This window comes from Leucoraja erinacea, chromosome 9 (assembly GCF_028641065.1).
Source record: "Leucoraja erinacea ecotype New England chromosome 9, Leri_hhj_1, whole genome shotgun sequence".
In the NCBI taxonomy this organism is placed as follows: Eukaryota; Metazoa; Chordata; class Chondrichthyes; order Rajiformes; family Rajidae; genus Leucoraja; species Leucoraja erinaceus.
Genome location: NC_073385.1, coordinates 68582068 through 68604245, shown reverse-complemented (window position 1 = coordinate 68604245; position 22178 = coordinate 68582068). Strand labels below are relative to the sequence as shown.

Here is a 22178-nt window from a genome sequence, read left to right as displayed (position 1 = left end):
CCTCTGCCGCACCTGAAAGGACTGGCGGGGTCCTTGGACGGAGTCGAGGGAGGAGGGTATAGGGACAGGTGTTGCATCTCCTGCGGTTGCTGGGGAAAGTACCTGGGGACGGGGTGGTTTGGGTGGGAAAGGACGAGCTAACCAGGGAGTTGACCCTCAACTCCGTTCCTTCCTACACACGTTGGTCTTTAGGTTGAGATTTTAAACCGTGTTTTCTGAAGGGGAAGTGAAGAACCTAGCTGATTACACCTCTGGCCAACATGCATCCTTCAGTCAGCATTATCAAAAAATATTGATGATATGGTTACTCTCACATTGCTGTAAGAGTCAGCTTGCTCAGGGTACTTTGGCTGCCACTTTTGCTCCTTTACAGCAGTGAATATACTTCCACCGCCATTTGTTGACAGTGTACTATGGTGAAAATAGGTTAGTCATAGAATCACGGCACTGAAACAGGTCCTTCAGCCCACTGCTGACCATAGACCATTCATTTGTACTACATCACGTTGCTGTGCAAAAATATACCATTTTAGGGACAAATGAAGTGAATAAAACTTTAAATAGTTTTAAGATTGTTCGAACCTGTTTTATCTTGTCTAGTGCCTCATCATCTTCTAGGAAAAAGCTCAAGTACATATAAGATACATCCACTTCCCAATTGCCACCAAGGCGCTGATGCTCCTCAATAGTGTCTTTACCTCCTGAGAAAGCATGCTTGTTGATCTGAGGAAAAATTGATAGAATTAAATAAAGGACATTATTGCTGTTGTGCATTTGTAGATGTTGAATTCTTAACTTCAAAGAATAGCATTGCATTAAACCTTATTTACACGTAGGGGTGAAGTCACTGGTTTGACCAAGAAGTATGGGAATGGGAAAACTTTCTCAAAAGCCGATTCTGAGCCATCTGCATTATTAAGGACCCCTATCACACCATATCTTCTCCAGTCTGCCATCTGGAAGGATGCTCCACAGCTTCTTCCCACGGGCAATAAAACTGGTTAACGAACTGTGTCCCCTCCCCATATATCATACACCAACACATCTAACCTCGCCCATACTTTGACAGCTAGACACTTGTCAAGCAAAGCCACTGTCCGGTCTGAAGGTCTGTTTTTAGTTCAAGTTTTAAGTCTATTTTAGATATGTTAATTTTAAAGTTGTACGTATTTATTCTGTTTTTATTAACTACACTGACAGGAATTGAATGAGAAGCAATTTCTCGTTTCAATTCAATTCAATTCAATTTATTTGTCATTTGAACCTCATTGAGGTTCAAACGAAGTGTTGTTTCTGCAGTCATACACACAAGAAAGACCCAAGACACAACACAATTTACACAGACATCCATCACAGCGCATCTCCTCCTCGCTGTGATGGAAGGCAACGTCTTATCTCTCCCCTGCACTCCCCATTCCCCTCCCGATGTCAGAGTCAAAGCCCCCGGCGGGCGATGGTAATTGTCCCACGGCCATTAACGCCGCGCCGGGTGATGCAAGGCCGCGCTCCGGGTCTTGTTGTTGGAGTCCCCGGCGGGCGCTAGCAAAGTCCCACAGCCATTCCAAGCCGCGCCGGGCGATGATGTAAGCCCCCGCTCCAGGTTCCCTCTGTATGCAAGTACTCAGTGAAAATGACATTAAAGTAAATACTGAAAACTGAATTTTGATATATTGTGATGAAGATTACCTTAGTTTTGATCTGTTTTGGGGTGTCTGTGAGGAAGATGGAAGAGTTAGGGTCACTGGCACTCATCTTCGTCTGTGCTCCTTGTAGTGCAGGGAAGAAGCTGGAGTGCAACAGTGCTGGCTTAGAGTAACCAATTCTTGGAGCAACATCTCGTGTCATCCGAAAATAAGGGTCCTATGAAAGAGTCATACAAAGGAGAAAACTTTCTCAAAAGCGGATTCTGAGTTAATCAATAGTTAAGGGCCGGTCCCACTTTCACCACCTAATTCACGACCTCTGCCGAGTTTGCCCTCGGCTCGTACGCGCAGCATGGTCGTCATGAGGTCGTGATGCTAGTCGTAGGTACTCGTGGCATCAAGTACGTTGCGGTGTTTTTTTCTAGCCTGATGAAAAATGTCCACGAGTAAAAAAGGTTGTGAAAGTGGGACAGGTCTTTTACCGAATCAAGTTTTCAGCTTTTCACTGTACATGTAACAATAATAAACTAAATTAAAAATGTAACAGCAGTTTAGGAATACAGTAAGAAATTCATTAACATTTCAGATTTCAGATGGCTTATATACAAAGGTTCTTCTTCCTCCTGCCTATATTCCTTCCTCTGGCTTCACAATTCGTACTTCTTCTCACACCTTTTATCTTATCATCTGCCATTTAACCCCCCCCCCCCCCCCCCCCCCCCCCCCCCCCCCCCCATTACAATTAAAGCACAAAGTACTTGTGCTATAACTCCAGGATAAGCGCTCAACTAAGAAAACCAAGCCCAAAACCAAAGTATTATCTAACTAAATACACCAACTTATAATAAATGACTCCATATGCCACAAAAAAAAACAAATAACTACCTACATATTAATTAACTCTTTTAAAAAAACTGATGGTGTAGATGCAAGTATATCATTGGGATCATCAAGTGGGCACCTCCCTTCACTGGTGATTTGTTGAGTTGGCCCACGACATCTCGGGAAGGCTCAACAGTCCCAGAACGACCCCCCTCACAACCTGCTCTCACCACCTACTGCTGCAGTATCTACTAAATAAACATAGAAATATAGAAAATAGGTGCAGGAGTAGGCCATTCGGCCCTTCGAGCCTGCACTGCCATTCAATATGATCATGGCTGATCATCCAACTCAGTATCCTGTACCTGCCTTCTCTCCATACCCCCTGATCCCTTTAGCCACAAGGGCCACATCTAACTCCCTCTTAAATATAGCCAATGAACTGGCCTCAACTACCTTCTGTGGCAGAGAATTCCAGAGATTCACCACTCTGTGTGAAAAATGTTTTTCTCATCTCGGTCCTAAAGGATTTCCCCCTTATCCTCAAACTGTGACCCCTTGTCCTGGTCTTCCCCAACATCGGGACCAATCTTCCTGCATCTAGCCTGTCCAAACCCTTAAGAATTTTGTAAGTTTCCATAAGATCCCCCCTCAATCTTCTAAATTCTAGCGAGTACAAGCCGAGTCTATCCAGTCTTTCTTCATATGAAAGTCCTGACATCCCAGGAATCAGTCTGGTGAACCTTCTCTGTACTCCCTTTATGGCAGGAATGTATTTCCGCAGATATGGAGACCAAACCTGTGTGCAATACTCACCAAGGCCCTGTACAACTGCAGTAGAACCTCCCTGCTCCTATACTCAAATCCTTTTGCTATGAATGCTAACATACCATTCGCTTTCTTAAGAAAGCTACAGCCAATTAGCTCACTCTAACAAATGCTAAACACCTGCATCCTATTTTCCACTGACCTTAGTCCATCATTAAGCTTGTAACACCACAAATATCACCCTTGCATAAGACCGGGATACACTTGCACAAACTACAATTACAAAGAAATAAACATACTGCATGTCAAACGTTTCCTTTCTGCACCGACTGACACTATTTCTTCTCCACCAAATCCACCTACAGCCTTGCTCTGCTGCCTCTGACATCTGCTTTACGGCCCGACGCAAACACTGTCCACAAATTCCTAGCTCTCCAAATAGCGACGTGGTTGGTCTCACTGTAAAACCTCAACAACCCACCTCGACAGGACGTACTCTTGCTCCCCATCCTTGCTGCTCAACCTCTGATGCCAACTTGTGTTGCCTTTTCCTTTCATAAGCCTCATCCACTAAGTTCTCCCAAGGCACTGTCAGTTCTATAAACTACACTATCCGCTGACTAACTGACCATAACACTATGATCAGGCCTCAAACTAATAGTAATTATTTCCTGTGGAATAACAAGCTTTCCTCCTAAATCTCCTAATCATTGGCTCCCCGTAACTGGCCTGACTCATACCTAGCTGCAAACTTCCCTCCTCTACCTTTCTCTCCCTCACAGTCAAAATGAAACTCCACACTCCCAGAACTGATGCCTACTGAATTCACCTGTACTCCCCTCCTCTCAATTGCTGCAGCTATGCACTTCAATACCTGGTTATGCTGCCAAGTACACCGACCCTGAGAAAGTCTAGTTCTACATCTTGATAAATGTGCCTCAATGTTGCCACCTCTGAACACAAGGAACACGCTGGGTCCCAACCTACCCATTGTTTGAAGTTCTGCGATGATGGCAGCTCAACATAAATAGCCGTTATATGCAAACTGACATGACATGCCTCCATGCACCACAGGTCCCTCCAGCTAAACCTCTCATCTACACTTTCCCAGTTCATCCACTGTCCCTGCTTAACCCGAGCTACTGCCCTTAAACATCTCACTGCTTCCTCCTGACGACATACCTGCTCTACAACCAATTTCCTCCTCTCTGTTGGACCTGCCTTACTGGTTTCCCTGTGCTGAGCCCAAAGCCTCATTTCCCTTGCTGCACACGACCAACAATGTCTGTTTGCCTCAGAGCTAACGGGGAAGTAACACACCCAGCCATAATGCCCATCTCTAGTCTCTGCCGTGCTGTCGTAAAGTATGCTGTACTAAAACACATTCAGACATCTTGGAAATATGCTTTCACTAAGTTTACTATTGATCCTGGAACTCTAAAGAAATCCAAAGCACTCCAAATAAGACTAAATGTGGCACAGATCCAAATGCATTTGCCAGGTTCAAAAACACTACACGCAAATCTCTTATTTCAGGTTAAGCAAGGACACTGTCTGAATCTGGTGTTATATTACACTAATGTGTTCTAAGTAACCTGTGAAACCTGGAATTACGGCTTTCTGCACTGTGGTATCCATTAACCTGTTCCTTTCTAAATAACCTGCCAGCCTTTGTGCCACTACGCTAGAGAAAATCTTGCCTTCGACATTTAGGAGACATATAGGCCTAAACTGACTTAATTCTGAAGATGCTCCTTGGGAATGAAAATTCCCCCTGCTCTACGCCAAACCCTTGGTATGACCTGCTTCTCCCAAACTATACGCAAGAGCCTCCACAAGAATCTAAGCACATCAGGTGCACTTTTTATATACCCGGTAAGGGACTACATTCGGCCCTGGGGCCGAAGAAGCCTTTGCACGCCTTATTACAGCTTCCACTTTGGTGGCAAAACATCTAACGTATGCTCTATCTCTTCTAAGGGTGGTATAACTGGAGGGAAACCCGCTCCCCTTTTCTTTTCTGGATCAGAGTATGACCTTTTTAAATATTATGAAACTAAGTGGGACCCGTTAGGTCCCAGTCACATGGGAGGCCTGGTCCCCCAACGCAACCCATTCCCTAATGCAATATTCCACCCTGGTGTGGGGGAGGGGAGTGATGTGGGCGAGTGATGTGGTGGTGTGGGTGGTTGGGGTGAAGGGGGGAGGGGTGGGGGTGTGTGGGGAAGAGGGGGAGGGGGGAAGGGAGTGTGGATGTGTGGAGGGGGGGGTTGTGTGTGGGGGGGGGGGGGGGAAGAAAAGGGACTCCACTCAGCAGCCACCGGCCGTGGCACCAGACAGCACCTCCCTTTTCCACTCAGCGGCTTCCACGACTCCACTCAGTGGCTCCCCGACCCCTCTTGCAGGCTCACTCAGCATGGCTTGCGGACTCAATCACCACGGCTTGTGGACTCAGCCCCGCCTCCGGGGTTTTATTCTCCTCGCCCCGGTGATTGACAGCAGGTGCCGGAAAGGGGCGTTACTTTCATGGTGACCGACAGGCGAGAAGACCAATCTGCTGATCTCACAATTCTTTAAACCTTCATAACTTTTTTTTAATATTCCACCGATCGGAAAACTTAGTGCGCTTGGAGCAGAGGAGAACGATGAGTAAGGTGGCGGAATAACCCTAGCGATATAGGGTACCGTTTTTGCACAATTTTAAAAACAATGCAAATCGGAAGAGGACAAGATGAGTTTTAGTAACAGTATAGATTTTAACTCTTCCTTTGAAGCTTAGCTTTCCACTTTTTTCCTGATTAAACATTCTTTTAACAAATTTAAATGGATCCCTATAAAATGCTGACCTGACTCGCTCCTCCTTCTTTCTCTTCCTCCCGAGGTGTTCTGCCCCCCTTAATATTGCTAACCAATTTCTTAATTCTTCTTGCAAAACATTAATTCCTCGCTCTCAACTACAGCCTTTCTCAACTGTTTCCTCTCTTTCACTAATCACTTGATTTCTCTCTTGTCTCGATCTAACCACTTGTAGAGCTTGCACCTCCTTTTTCTCAATAATACAAATCTCCCATCTTATCTAGCGTGTTTCCACTGTCCCTTTCAGACTCTATATCAAATCTATATTAACAGTTTCCCATTCCTTTCATTTGCCCATGGCCATTTAACTCTAGGTTTCAGCCCACCATTCTTCTCCCTGACTGGCAGATTAGCCTCACCACCTCCTACATCCCCCTCTACAGCACTTGTTCCCTCCTCATCAGTAACTGGCGTAATGATATCCTGCGAACTGTGATTTCCTACCTGTCGCTGGACTTCACTCGACTGACTTCTCAAGAAGTACAGCTCAATGCGATTTCCCTGCACTCCTTCTAACAAGCACGTCTTCCTTCCTTGATGTATTCTGAGGCCCTTTGCTGTTGTTACTTTCTGCCAACCACAAGTACAGACCAGGAGCTTCTTTCCCTCTACTATTGAGCCGCTGGCCTTCATTAATGCGCTAATCCTACTCGTGGTCTTTCCCGTTCCGTGGTCTGTAGCCGGGTAATCCACCCACGAGTCATCTTCCGCCCCTGCTCCCGCACACTCTAGGGGTATTTTTTTAATTCGTCGTAGCTTTTTATAGGTGCAGTGAGTGTTTACAATCTACGCCACTACTGCAATGAGGTGCTAACCCATAACAGCTCCAGTGGGGGCCATTCCCTCCTGTCAGCTGTCTCTCCAACCCGTCACATGAACTTGCCCTAGTTGTCAGCTGCTCTGTTCACAGTAGTCAAGTTTGAACAAGTTATTCTTTGGAGCGCAGAAGGTTAAGGGGGGGACTTGATAGAGGTCTTTAAAATGATGAGAGGGATAGACAGAGTTGACGTGGATAAGCTTTTCCCACTGAGAGGAGGGAAGATGCAAACAAGGGGACATGTCTTGAGAATTAAGGGACAGAAGTTTAGGGGTAACATGAGGGGGAACTTCTTTACTCAGAGAGTGGTGGCTGTGTGGAATGAGCTTCCAGTGAAGGTGGTGGAGGCAGGTTCGTTTTTATCATTTAAAAATAAATTGGACCGTTATATGGACGAGAAAGGAATGGAGGGTTATGGTCTGAGCGCAGGTATATGGGACGAGGGGAGAATACGTGTTCGGCACGGACTAGAAGGGTCGAGATGGCCTGTTTCCGTGCTGTAATTGTTATATGGTTATATAGTAGTCACTAGCTGGGCTAGAGGTTAAATTACAATTAAAACACAAAGCTGCATCTACATATCAATCACCAGGCTTTGTCCTGCCATCCTCTCTTCCAGCTTTCTCCTCCCCTAACACAATCAGTCTGAAAAAGGGTCCCGACCCAAAGTGTTGCCTCTGTTCTCCAGAGATGCTGCTGGGCCTGCTGAGCTACTCCAGCACTATGTGTCTTTTTGTAAACCAGCTTCAGCAGTTCCTTGTTTCTCCATTCTATTTTAATTGTTGGCTTTGGGATAACCAGACCTGGTAAAGGGGGATTCTTCTGCTCTTCCTCAAAGAATATCAAACATTTTGGTTGTCCATAAGACATAGCACTAGTATTAGGCCATTCAGCTCATCGGGTCTACTCCACCATTTGATCATGGCTGATCTATTTATCCCCCACAACCCCATTCTCCTGCCCTTCCCGGAACCTTTCACACCCTTACTAATCAAGAACCTATCTTTCAATGCTTTAAGGATACCCAATGACTTGGCCTCCACAGCCACCTGTGGCAATGAATTCCACAGATTCACCACCCTCGGGCTAAAGAAATTCCTCCTCATCGCCTTCATTATGTTGTCACTTTCACCGAGACCGTGGAATAAACTTGCTTCGGTGCTCTTTGGCTTACAATAGTAAATAAAAATGACTTGTAGGGGAAATAACCACATTCCATGCACTCCAAATTCAAATATTGTAGAGAAAATGATGATCCCTGCAATCTTATAGGAAAAAAGGGGCACTTTTCAAATATACTTTTCAATGATACTTAGCTCTGACCTGGTCAATGGCACAAGGAATAAGACACTGAATATCCTTTCTTCCATTAAAGATTTGTGGAAATGAGGAGCTGAACGACGGAGCAGCCTGTATTGCAGGGAAACTGATCTTTCCTGCCGATTAAAAATAATGTGAAGATTTTTAAATGTGAGCAATCAAATATTTAAACCCAATACAGTCCAGATACCACCCCAAAACAAAGCCTAGACCCTGTTGTAGTTCAGAGTTAAGTTAGAGTGTAGTTTAGTTTTAGTTTGGAGATACAACGCCTGGGGCCAACCGAGTCCGCGCCCGACCAGCGATCCCCACACACTAACCCCACCCTACACAGACTAGGGACAGTTTACAATGATACCAAGCCAATGAACCTACAAACCTGTACATCTTTGGAGTGTGGGAGGAAACCGAAGATCACGGAGAAAACCCACGCGGTCACAGAGAGAACGTACAAACTCCATACAGACAGCACCCATAGTCGGGATCGAACCCGGGACTCTGGCGCTGCAAGCACTGTAAGGTAGCAACTCTACCGCTGCACCACCATGTGCAATTTGTTTGGAGAGGCCAAATGCAGATTGGGTGAGCTATTTGCACGGCATCCACATGCAGTCCTCAGGGGAAGTGGGAGGTTCTCGACTACCCAGTTCCCCGACACCTTAATTCTTCCACTCCCCAATCTGACCCATCTTCATGTGGCCTTCAGCACTGTGCTAACAAGGTCCACCATCAGCATTGTATCTTTCACCTGGGTACAGTGCAGCTTTCCTGACCCAATATCTAATTCAACATTACCAGGAAACCTGTTCTGTCAGTTTCTCTGGCCAGTTCTATTAAAGGTTGTCAATTTTAATCTGGATTTTCTCTCTCCAATGCCATCGCCTGATCTGCTGCACATTCCCTATGGCTCTGACCTGCATGGCACCGGTTATGCTCATTCTTTTGTTTTCTTTCTCTCAATTATGTTAACTTTTATGTAGTTGTGTGTCCTGTTGCTTTTTCTAGTAAGACTGTATGGTAAATAGAGTTTCACTGTACCTTAATTGGCACACGTGCCAAAATTCTTATGAACCTTTGAATTCATTACCATGCCAGTAAGATACTTTTATCAATAACTGATCATCAGTGTGATCAGCCTATCAGAGATATTCTCATCTCAGAAGATCAGTCTGAAGAAGAGTCCCGACAAGGAACGTCACCTATCCAGGTTCTCCAGAGATGCTGCCTGACCTGCTGAGTTATGCCACCACTTTGTGTCTTTCCTTCCGAGATATTGTCATATTCATTCCTTCCCATCTCTTTCCCAGTTCATGCAAGCAATTTTTGACGTGAAATGTTAACTCTGTCTTTCCTCTAAATGTTTGTTTTTAAACCATCAAGATGCTTCCAGACACTCTGGGGCATAAAAACAGCCCACCTCAACCTACCAATGAACCTTGAAAATAAGAAACATTAATCTTACCTATACAGTCACTATCTCCAAAGCCGAAGATTCCCTTCACTTGATTAAAAGTAACATGTTTCTGTATTTTGACCACATTTTGATAGAATCCTGGGCTTTGCCTGCAGAAAAAAAACAGGAATTAAAACAATGTTATCTTTACGAGGGGAAAAAAGCAAGTTAGAATGAATGAATAATCTTCCTAAAGTTATCGCAACTAATAATAATTGCATCCTGGCCACACACTCATCTCCCCGCTACCTTCAGGTAGAAGGTACAGGAGCCGGAAGACTGCAACAACCAGGTTCAGGAATAGCTACTTCCCCATAGCCATCAGGCTATTAAACTCGGCTCGTACAAAACTCTGAACATTAATAGCCCATTATCTGTTTATTTGCACTTTATCAGTTTATTTATTCATGTGTACATATATTTATATAATGGTATATGGACACACTGATCTGTTCTGTATTCATGCCTACTATGTTCTGTTGTGCTGAAGCAAAGCAAGAATTTAATTGTCCTATCAGGGACACATGACAATAAACTCTCTTGAATCTTGAATCACTATTTATCTGATTGTGTGGACGATAATTCTGGTTATTTTGTGTGTTACGACTGTAGGCAAATTAATTTTCCTCCTGGAATTCATAAAGTTCTAAAGTATCGTAAACAGGTGTCTTAGAAGCCATGTGTCTCTGATATCATAGGAAGTTTGTAAGGAGAATGATATATTGGCGTTCATTGCATGAGTATAGCAGCAAGGATGTTTCAATACACCAGGGCCTAGCTGACAATCCATCTGAAGTTTTCCTGTTTAAAAAAAAGACACAAAGTGCTGGAGTAACTCAGTGCGTCAGGCAGCATCTCTGGAGAACATGTTTTGGGTCGGGCCTCATTATAGCAGCTGCAGAGTTGAGGGTTTCACCAGGCCCGATGGTGTAGAAGGTAGTGCTGCTGTCTGACAGCTCCAGCGATGTGTCTTCACCCTGACCATGGGCGGTGGCTGCGTGGAATTTGCACATTCTCCCTGCAACCTCACATCCACGTACGCTGATTGGCAAGTTCAATGTCTGCTGAAAATGGCTCTCTGAGAATCGGGGAGGGAGGGTCGATGAGCATACGAGACCCCGTAAGACACCGGAGCAGAATTAGGCCATTCGGCCCATTGAGTCTGCTCATCATTCGATCATGGCTGCTCTATTTTCCCCTCTCAATCCCATTCCCCTGCCTTCTCCTCAGAGAGGATAGAAGCCAGGAAAAATAAGTGGGGAAAGGGAATTGCTCCGAGCCAATAGAATCAGTGAGTTGTGTGGCCTTCCTGTACGTCATGCGGAGATTTATCAGATACATGCGTTACAGCACGTACTTTTATGTCTTCCTGCAGGTATTTCTCATCCTGGGTCAATTAATTATAAAGGGTACGTTGATCATTAATGAATCCCTGTCAAGCTCAATAATCACTGATCATTTGACTGCATCGTTAGAACCACAGGATTACAGTGCAGGAGACACTGGGTCCATGGAGTCAGTACTGGCTGTATGGCCAAGTAGTCCAATCATGCTCAGTTTTCTCATTGCAACAGTAGATCGGCCAGTATTCACAAATTAGCAGTGAAAGGAAAGTAATACAATTCACTTCAGTGATTCTTTCAAAGTCAAGTCAAGTCAAGTTAATTCGTCACATACACATACGAGATGTGCAGTGAAATGAAAAGTGGCAATGCTCGCAAATGTGCAAAAAAACAAACAAACTACAAACAGAATGGAACAGAATCACATATTCACATATTACATAATTGTGGGAGGGAAGAAAAAGGAAAAAAACAGCAATTTAAAAAAGACACCACACAACAGTAAAATTAGTCCCTGGAGAGATAGGAGTTTACAGTCCTAATGGCCTCTGGGAAGAAACTCCTTCTCATCCTTTCCGTTCTCACAGCATGGCAACGGAGGCGTTTGCCTGACCGTAGCAGCTGGAACAGTCCATTGCTGGGGTGGAAGGGGTCTCCCATGATCTTGTTGGCTCTGGAGTTGCACCTTCTGATGTATAGTTCCTGCAGGGGGGTGAGTGTAGTTCCCATAGTGCGTTCGGCCGAACACACTACTCTCTGCAGAGCCTTCTTGTCCTGGGCAGAGCAGTTCCCAAACCAAATCGTGATATTTCTGGACAAGATGCTTTCCACAGCCGCTGAGTAGAAGCACTGGAGGATCCTCAGAGACACTCTGAATGTCCTCAATTGCCCGAGGTGGTAAAGGCCTTACTCACGAGTGCTGCAGCGTATGATGCAAGTCAAACATCTTTCGATATTTTTTCAGTTTAGTAGACCATAAAAAATATGATTTTCCTGAGCAAATTCTCCTCTGCAGTGACTTTCTCCTCTGCTGCCCGTCAGAATACAATATAACTCTGATTGATTAAATATCAGAGTACTCAATGGCTAATTGTAGTACGAGCTGGGAAATAATTAATTCAACATCTGAAGCCCAAGTTTACTCCCCATTATTTATTTGTTCTTATTATAATCTATTTTTTTTTTTGATATTACGGGTTTACAGAGTACTCTGTTAACATCCCTCTTGTGCTGCCGCAAGTAAGAATTTCATTGTTCTGTTATCAGGACATATGACATTGAAGCACTCTTGAATCTGTTTTGTTTTTTTAAACAAAGGCCAGACACCACTACTGTTCTTCATATAAATTAAAACCATTGTTTCCCAGATGACATAGCAATGAAGACACAATTGTAACAGTATGATGAACATACCCCATGTAATCCAGATCGGAGAAGATGAAGGTTTTATTCACATCAAAGCCACAAGCAATGATGTCTTTAGTATTCTCTAACGCATATTTGTAGGCTTGTTCTAGCGTTATGTCTTTCCACAGATATTTCTCATCATCGGTCAACTGAATTACAAGAGGTACATTGAAAACATCTTGCAGCCACCTGTTTAATAGAAATATCCGGGTATGAACACGCTATGCATTTTCAAAAGAAAAATATACACAATGAAAAGGCAATGGTACCATTTCTCAGCATGGACGCACTTTTAAGGATCAATAGACTAAGTGGGACCCGTTGGGTCTCAGTCACATGGGAGGCCTGGTTCCCCAACGTAACCCAATCCCCAACGCAATATTCCACCACTCACCCATAGCCCCTAACTGCGCAGGGGCAGCTCATTTCCCCTCATCCCCCAGCACTACCTACCCTTCATAGAAAGATAGAAAATAGGTGCAGGAGTAGGCTATTCGGCCATGTGTGGAGGAGAGGGGTGTGTGGGCGGGGGGGGGGGGGGGGGGAGGGGGAACTCGGGAGAAAAAAACGTGGAAGAGCCATGGGGGAGAGAGGGGCATCACGGGGGAGGGGGAGAGGAGCCAGCAAGGGGGACCAGAGGGTTGTGGCTGGAATTGATGGCGCGATGGGGACTCACAATGCTGGCTTCCATCTTAATGCAAGTTGTAGATTGCTGTAAGTCTCAGGGGTTCTTATCTCAGTGGAAGGGTCAAGGAAAGAGCATTCACGTCGCGGCCCTGTTACCACCACTACTCGCAAGAAGCACAAGACACATTGTATGCAGATGCCGAGAAGTGTGTTCAGCTCTGGCTGAACGATTTCTAATCTTGTGACGTGGACTCGATAAGGAGAAGATCTCAGTTGACACACTTACTTTGTGAAGATGAATGGAATAAGATGACCCATATGCATGGCCTCTGAAGAAGGACCCCGACCAGTATACAAGTAAAAGGATTTCTTTGTTTCAAAGGCGTCAAGGATCTGCTGCATATCTCTTTAAAACAAATGATCAAAACGTATGTTTCAAAAATACAACTGATGCAGCATTACAATACAAAAAACTATTCTTGGAAGATTTGAGAAACAATTTTTTAAGAATGGAAATATCTAAACCAATCCATTTTAGAATAAATTCACATCACATAGATTTTAATTAACAATTGAAACACACTACGGCACAACAAATTCCAATAACATTTAACTAACCAATACTACATAAGTAGAAGAATTTTTTGTTTCATCATTATCATATTAATTTTCTTTTCCTTTCCACTCATAATATTTTGATATAAAAATTTGCTATAAAGCTAAAACTTGTTCTGAATTGGCACGTTCGATTGGGTAAATGAATTGCTTAAATAATGGTAATTGTTTCTAAAGATACACTACTAATTAACATTGTTTAAATGTATAGCAATTACCAAGTAAAGATATATAGATATATAATAAAAGCATAACTTTTCCCCTCCGAACAGAATACAGTGATAAAATACAGAACAAAACTATAAAACGTAGAACAGTATGTTAAAAAGTAGAACCACATTGCAGGCACAATCCAGTCAATGTGCAAAAAGAACCTGCCCTGCACTTCTGCTTTATGCTTTCCCTCCTCACCTTGAAGCTATGCCCTCCAATAATCAACATGCCAACACTGGAAAAATTATTCTGATCACCTACTTTGCTTCTCGTAATTTTGTAAACTTCTTCCAGGTATTCCTTTAGCTTCCAACGCTCCAGGGAAAACTATCCATGTTTGTCCAACCTCTGCCGATATCTGGTAATCCACGCAGCGTGCTGGTAAACCTCTCCACTCTGTCCAAAGCATCCACATCCTAACTGATAATGGGGCAACCAGAACGGCAAGCAATACTCCAAATGTGACCTAACCAAAGTTGTATAAAATTGCAAAAATAACTTCCCGACTCTTGTACTCAGTGTCCCGGACAATGAAGCCTTCTTTACCGCTCTATCTACTGGTTTGCTGCCTGCAGGGAGCCATACACTTGGACCCAATGATCCCTCTGTACATTAAAGTTATTGGTCATTTTCACCTTCCATAGAAACATAGAAAACAGGTGCAGGAGTAGGCCATTCGGCCCTTCGAGCCTGCACCGCCATTCAAAATGATCATGGCTGATCATCCAACTCAGTATCCCGTACCTGCCTTCTCTCCATACCCCCTGATCCCCATAGCCACATCTAACTCCCTCTTAAATATAGCCAATGAACTGGCCTCAACTACCTTCTGTGGGAGAGAATTCCACAGATTCACCATTCTCTGTGTGAAAAATATTTTTCTCATCTCGGTCCTAAAAGACTTCCCCCTTATCCTTAAACTGTGACCCCTTGTTCTGGACTTCCCCAACATCGGGAACAATCTTCCTGCATCTAGCCTGTCCAACCCCTTAAGAATTTTGTAAGTTTCTATAAGATCCCCCCTCAATCTTCTAAATTCTAGCAAGTACAAGCCATGTCTATCCAGTCTTTCTTCATATGAAAGTCCTGACATCCCAGGAATCAGTCTGGTGAACCTTCTCTGTACTCCCTCTATGGCAAGAATGTCTTTCCTCAGATTAGGAGACCAAAACTGTACATAATACTCCAGGTGTGGTCTCACCACGACCCTGTACAACTGCAGTAGAACCTCCCTGTTCCTATACTCAAATCCTTTTGCTATGAATGCTAACATACCATTCGATTTCTTCACTGCCTGCTGCACCTGCATGCCTACTTTCAATGACTGGTGTACCAAGTCACCCAGGTCTCGTTGCATCTCCCCTTTTCCTAATCGGCCACCATTCAGATAATAGTCTACTTTCCTGTTTTTGCACATAACCTCACATTTATCCACATTATACTGCATCTGCCATGCATTTGCCCACTCAATTAGCCTTTCCAAGTCACCTTGCAGCCTCCTAGCATCCTCCTCACAGCTAACGCTGCCCCCTAGCTTTGTGTCATTCGCAAACTTGGAGATGTTGCATTCAATTTCTCTCGTCCAATTCATTAATGTATATTATAAATAGCTGGGGTCCCAGCACTGAGCCTTGCGGTACCCCACTAGTCACTGCCATGTTCCAAAGGCACGAGTAAACACACATTTAGAGAATCAATTGCAATGAATACAGAACGAGATGAAAACATTACCAACCGATGAGAAAAGAAGATTCCTCGACGAAGAAAGTGATGAGCCTTTTGACCAGCGAGTTGTTCTAATCGATCGATCAACTCTTGATCAATTTTGCTACTTCCAAACCGAACTGAAAATCATGACATTTTCACAATTACCTCAGGATCACATGCAAATATTACTGAACCCAATTCCTTATTCAAATAATAATGAAACGCTAAGATAGTTATTTCTAGAAAGTTATTTTCCTCATCTGTAAATGTCTACAATTGAGTTTGTACATTGTCAACAATAATGAGGACCAATAACAATCTTAGATGTATAGAAAGAACTGCAGTTGTTGGTTTACACTAAAGATAAGACACAAAATGTTGGAGTAACTCAGAGGGACAGGCACCATCTCTGAATAGAAGGAATGGGGAACGTTTCAGTTGAGACCCTTCTTCAGACTGAGAGTCAGGGGTGCGTAAGATACAGAGATAAACATAGAAACATAGAAATTAGGTGCAGGAGTAGGCCATTCGGCCCTTCGAGCCTGCACCGCCATTCAATATGATCATGGCTGATCATCCAACTCAGTATCCCGTACCTGCCTTCTCTCCATACCCTCTGATCCCCTTAGCCACAAGAGCCACATCTAACTCCCTCTTAAATATAGCCAATGAACTGGCCTCGACTACCCTCTGTGGCAGAGAGTTCCAGAGATTCACCACTCTCTGTGTGAAAAAAGTTCTTCTCATCTCGGTTTTAAATGATTTCCCCCTTATCCTTAAGTTGTGACCCCTTGTCCTGGACTTCCCCAACATCGGGAGCAATCTTCCTGCATCTAGCCTGTCCAACCCCTTAAGAATTTTGTAAGTTTTTATAAGATCCCCTCTCAATCTCCTAAATTCTAGAGAGCATAAACCAAGTCTATCCAATCTTTCTTCATAAGACAGTCCTGACATCCCAGGAATCAGTCTGGTGAACCTTCTCTGCACTCCCTCTATGGCAATAATGTCCTTCCTCAGATTTGGAGACCAAAATAAGAAAGTGTAAGGTGTGAAAACGGGACTTCGAAGGGAATGGGAATCTAGAAAAATGTAGAATAGATCATCGTTAGCTAGAAGAAGGTGACAACAAAGCATGCATTGATAACATTTAATCAAGGGGACAGTCAGACTGGTTGGAGAAGTAGGAAGGGGGAGAGATGGAGAGGGAGGGGTTATTTGAAGTTAGAAAAGTCAATATTCATACCGCTAGGGTGTAAGCTGCCCAAGCATAAATATGAGATGCTGCTCCTCCAATTTGCATTGGGCCTCACTCTGACAATGGACGAGGCCCAGGACAGAAAGGTCAATATGGGAATGGGAGGGGGACTTAAAGTGTTTAACAACAGGAGATCAGGTAGGTTCAGGTGGACTAGGCGGAGGTGTTCAGCGAAACGATTGCCGAGCCTGGTCTTGATCTCACCGATATATAGAACAGCGGATACAGTAGATGAGGTTGGAAGAGGTGCAAATGAACCTCTGCCTCACTTGAAAAGGCTGTCGGGGTGCTTGGACAGAGTCCAGGGAGGAAGTATAGGGACAGGTGTTGCATCTCCTGCGGTTGCCCTGAACTTGGGGATGGAATGATTTGGGTGGGAAGGGATGTGTTAACCACGGAGTTGCGGAGGGAACGGTCTCTGTGGAAAGTGTAAAGCGGTGGAGATGGGAGGATGTGGCAAAAATGTTGGAGGATTATGTGCTGTTTGCGATGGCTGATGGGATGAAAGGTGAGGACTCTGCCCTGTTGCGACTGTGGGGAGGGGGAGCAAGAGCGGAGCTGCGGGATATCAAGGAGACCCTTGTGAGGGCCTCATCTATGATGGAAGAGGGGAACCCCCATTCCCTAAAGGATACGAACACCTCCGATGTCCCGGTACGAAGCACCTCATCTTGGGCACAGATGTGGCGTAGACGGAGGAATTGGGAATAGCGGATAGAGTCTTTGCAATAGGCATGGCGGGAAGAAGTGTAGTCTAGATAGCTGTGGGAGTCATTAGGTTTATAATAGACGTCAGTCAATCTTAGATAATCAGTAAGAGTGAAACGTTACAGCAGTGTGGTATTGGTCCGCCCTCTTTCGACAAATGCAATCAGCCCGGCGTGCACAATCAAATAAGATCAAATAGAACAAGTTGTCCTACAACTTTAGGCTGTGCACACCATACGCAAGAAGAAGTGTGGTATTAAAATATCTGTGTTGCCAGAATTTCAAGGGCTTTGAGAGAAGCAAAGTTGCTAACGAGAGCTTTCGTTCCATGGAGTATTTGCCACTCAACCATTGTTGAGGATCAAAAGTGTTTAATTATATGTATCAACAATGGAACACTGAAATTCTCACCCGCAGTGACTTAACATACCCTAAACGCAGTGCACACACTTGAAATAATAATATAAAAAATCAATAAATTAATAACCGTAATACTAAGTAGTCAGACTACTGCAAAAACCGAAGTGGATGGTGCAACCAAAGTCACTGTCCACTGAAGTTCATAGTTGCTGAGGTTAATGTTGTGTAGTGTTCAAGAGACTGATGGCAGGGAGTTAGTCCATGTTAAACACTATTTTTCATTCTGAACTCACCAATGCTTTAGGCTTACACAGAATCCTAATCAGTTATTCCTACATATATAATTGGTCAAATTTCAAAAATAATATTCTTTTTAGTTTTTAGCGTTTTAGAGATACGGCATGAAAACAGGCTCTTCGGCCCCCCAAGTCCACACCGAACAATAATCACACCTACACTAATTCTATGTCATCCCATTTTGCATCCTACACACTAGGGACAATTTACAGAAGCCGATGAAACTGCAAACCTGCTCATCTTTGAAATGTGGGAGGAAACCTGGAAAAAACCCACATGTTCACAGGGAGAACGTACAAACACCTTACAGACATTACCAGTATTCAGCATTGAAACCAGGTCTCTGGCACTGTAAGGCAGCAACTCTACCACCTCAGGGTTTCTCCCCCAAAAAGTTCATTCTTTTTAGTTTTTAAGATGGTTGGAAATAACTCAATGATTAAGCCAATTCAAAGACCAAGGTTTAGAAGGATATTTGCCAAATGCAGACAGGAGGGACTTGTGTACATGGAGCATCTTGGTTAGCATTGACATGTGTAAATTGTTGTGTGTGTGTGTGTGCGCGCGCGCTCTTAGGATAGTGTTAATGTGCAAGGATCGCTGGTCAGTGCGGACTCGGTGGGCCGAAGGGCCTGTTTCCTCGCTGTATCTCTAAACTAAAATGTTTGGTGTCCTTTGATGTAATAAAGAGCTTTATGTATTTTTGCTATGTCATTTGCAAGTAATGCTGAACATTGATCCAATAGCTATTTTACCACTAATATCTGCACATTTGTATCACAAAGAGAAGTACTGGGACAATTACCAATCAACTTGTCGTAGTCCACCCCCTTGGCACTGGATGTCTGCACGTTCCATGGGTCTACATAGTCACCATCATCCTCTGCTGGAGCTGGGCTGTCACTGCTAGTTGGGGTGCAGTTCGTGGGTGGCACGCCAACCTTGTATTCCTGTCCAGTCAATGCTTCATAATTCAGCTTCAATGCCAACAGTTCCTTTACTGCAGCATCAATTTCATCCTGAATGGGAAGTCAGCAGTTTGTGAAATTAATGCGCTCTTTTGGAATTATTAAAATGAAGGAAAGAATATATTTCCCCTCTCCAATGCCGCACACTATCATCCAATCCGGTACAGTGAAGTGTCAACTCTGTAGCTTGCTTAATGTTGTTATTGAATTTTTAATAGAAAGTAATTGTAATGTAATAACATTTATATTAAAAGGGACAGATGATAAATCCACACATTAATAGAGATGCCCATGGTTGAATAAATGTTTTAAATAGTTACGATTGGGTGAACTAGATCATCCTTTAGTATTAATTGAAAAATTGAGTGTGAACATTCCATTCACAAACAATGAACTATCGGGCTAAATTATGAACCCTGCCATGCAAGTAAAACTGAACGTAAACAGGATTCAGCCTCAGATCACTCTCTATGACAGAAATTCTACAAGATCTGCTCTGCAGATGGCATAACATCCACAAGTTAATTTTTTTTCTCAGTAATATTTCCAATATCAGTTCCAAGGGCGGCACGGTGGCACAGCAGTAGAGTTGCTGCCTTACAGTGCCAGAGACCCGGGTTCAATCATGACTATGGGTGCTGTCTGTATGGAGTTTGTATGTTCTCCCTGTGACTGCGTGGGTTTTCTCTGGGAGCTCTGGTTTCCTCCCACACTCCAAAGACATACAGGTATGTAGGCTAATTGGCCTGGTAAAATTATAAAAATTGTCCCTAGTGTGGGATAGTGCTAGTGTATGGGGTGCTCGCTGGTCGACATGGACTCGGGGGGGGGGGGGGGGGGGGGGGGGGGGGGGGGGGGGGGGGGGGGGGGGGGGGGAGGAGGAGGAGGACAAAGGGACTGTTTCCAAGCTGTATCTCTAAACTAAATCTTTAATGTTATCAGGCAGAGTAATCTGCTGCACCAAACGCTCAACACATTCTGGAACTTGCTTCTCCAAAGACAGACACAAAAAGCAGTAGTATCTAAGTAGGACAGGCGGCATCTTTGGTGAGAAGGAATGGGTTAAGAAGGGTCTCGACCCGAAACGTCACCCATTCCTTATCTCCAGAGATGCTGCCTGTCCTGCTGAGTTATTCCAGCTTTTTGTACCTATCTTCGGTTGAAATCGGCATCTGCAGTTCCTTCATACACACTTGCTCACTCCAAGTCTACAAGCTGCCATGGGAATCAGACACGTGTGTGTGTGTGTGTGTGTGTGTGTGTGTGTGTGTGTGTGTGTAGCTGCTGCATGCTGCAGCTGTTGAAACAGAGTACTGCAGATGCTGGTTAATACACCACACAGTGCGCTGGAGTAACTCAGCGGCTCAGGCAGCATTACTGGAGAACATGGATAGGTGATGTTTCTGAAACCAAAATAAATAAACTTTTCCCCAACGTCTCACCCATTTGTGATAAATGTCAGTCTCAAGAAGCTACCATAGCTCACTCTTTTGTTTTTTGTATAAAAATCCAAAAATTCTGGAACGAAATATTTGAAATCTTCACAAAATTATTTAAAATAAAACTGATACCAAAAGCAGAATGGATTATCTTTGGAATAATGGAAGGTAGCCCTGAACTAAACGTGTTTCAAAATAATTTATTTAATTACGGGCTAATAACGGGAAAAAAGCTTATACTCAAATTCTGGAAAAATGCTCCTATACCAACAATAAAAATGTGGATTTCAAACATGTTCGAAACATTACACCTGGAAGATATGAGACTCCTCCTCGCAGGCAAAGCAGACCACTTCCAAAAGACGTGGTCTGCATTTATGGACTTACTACAAGCATAAGGTGCAATAGTAATTTAAAAAATAAATGGTGCCAGGATTTGGTAATGGGGGATGAAAAATATGGTTGGTATATCCCTTTTTGCGGAGTTTTTTTTATAATAGAGCGATTGTTTCTCTTTCTTTCCTAGGGTCTATTTCCTAACTTTCTTCTCTAACTCTCTTTCTAATGGGCTTTCTTTTCCCAACACTTTCTTGCACTATCACAACTCTTTCTTGAAGCTCAAAATATAAAGGGGTACAACAAATGTAATAAGATATATGTGGTGTGTATTACTGTAACTTATTGTACTTCTAATAAAAAATAAATAAATAAAAATAAAAATTAAAAAAAAAGAAACAGAGTACAGGTGCACAACCTTTTATCCGAAGTTCCAAATAACGAAAAGCTCCGAATAGCGGACATTTTTTCGGTCATTGAAGAAAGGTCCTTGAAGACGTTCACCGAGGGCGGCCCGCAGAGGTGACAGCGTGACCTCCGGTCGGTCCTCGAAGAAAGGGGAACTAAATCCCCATTCATAAAAGAGAAGGTGAGGGTATATTGCGCGGGAGTGTTAATAATTGACAATCTGCTGCTGCCTGCCCGCTGAGTTAAAAAGTTCCCACGGTAGACTCACGATACACAGTGTATCGTGAGTCTTGCGTGGGAACATTTTAAACTCAGCGGGCAGGCAGCAGCAGATTGTCGCTCCCTTCAGTTTCACCCCACCTACACCCCTCTGCTTCCCGGCCATGTGTGTGACCCCTTCCCTCCCCTCTCCAGCTCCCCGCCCATTGCATCAGCGCGGGGGCTTGGCACTGTCTTCACGTCGGAGTTGCCAGCAGGTCAGTGCCAGTCACCGGAGACGTCAGGACCAACGGGACACCGGCCCCCAGGCCCACTGCAAGCACGGAGATCCCAGAGACCCACAGCCAGCAGCAGCCCAGCCCCGTTCCAACTCCAGAGGAACACGCTCCCCGTAGGGATAGAAGCTGATGGTGTGCAAGGTCTTGGGGTTGCGGATGAGGGGGTGCAGCTCGGGCTGTGACGTCTCGGGCCACCCCCTGTACAGGAGCTGAGACTGGGAACTGTGGGGTTGTTTGCAGTTGCAGAGGGAGGGGGCAAGGGCGGTACAGGGCTCCATTCCAGGGGCGGTGGCCAGAGACGTCAGGACCAGTCTCGACT

General features: G+C 44.2%; 1 protein-coding gene across 2 annotated transcripts in view; it reads right to left on the bottom strand.

Moving 5' to 3' along the window:
- Nucleotides 1-22178, bottom strand: part of LOC129700553 (tryptophan--tRNA ligase, cytoplasmic) — a 29917-nt gene that overhangs the window by 2543 nt on the left and 5196 nt on the right. For both annotated transcript variants that reach the window (XR_008724076.1, XM_055641155.1), the window contains exons 3-10: nt 19017-19230; nt 15620-15728; nt 13343-13462; nt 12436-12618; nt 9689-9789; nt 8230-8342; nt 1687-1860; nt 583-723 (exon numbers count right to left, since the gene is read on the bottom strand). Coding sequence is in view for 1 of the 2 variants with exons in the window: in XM_055641155.1 (XP_055497130.1) it covers nt 583-723; nt 1687-1860; nt 8230-8342; nt 9689-9789; nt 12436-12618; nt 13343-13462; nt 15620-15728; nt 19017-19230 (1155 nt within the window). In the remaining variant the exon portion in view is untranslated. The remainder of the gene's footprint in view (nt 1-582; nt 724-1686; nt 1861-8229; nt 8343-9688; nt 9790-12435; nt 12619-13342; nt 13463-15619; nt 15729-19016; nt 19231-22178) is intronic.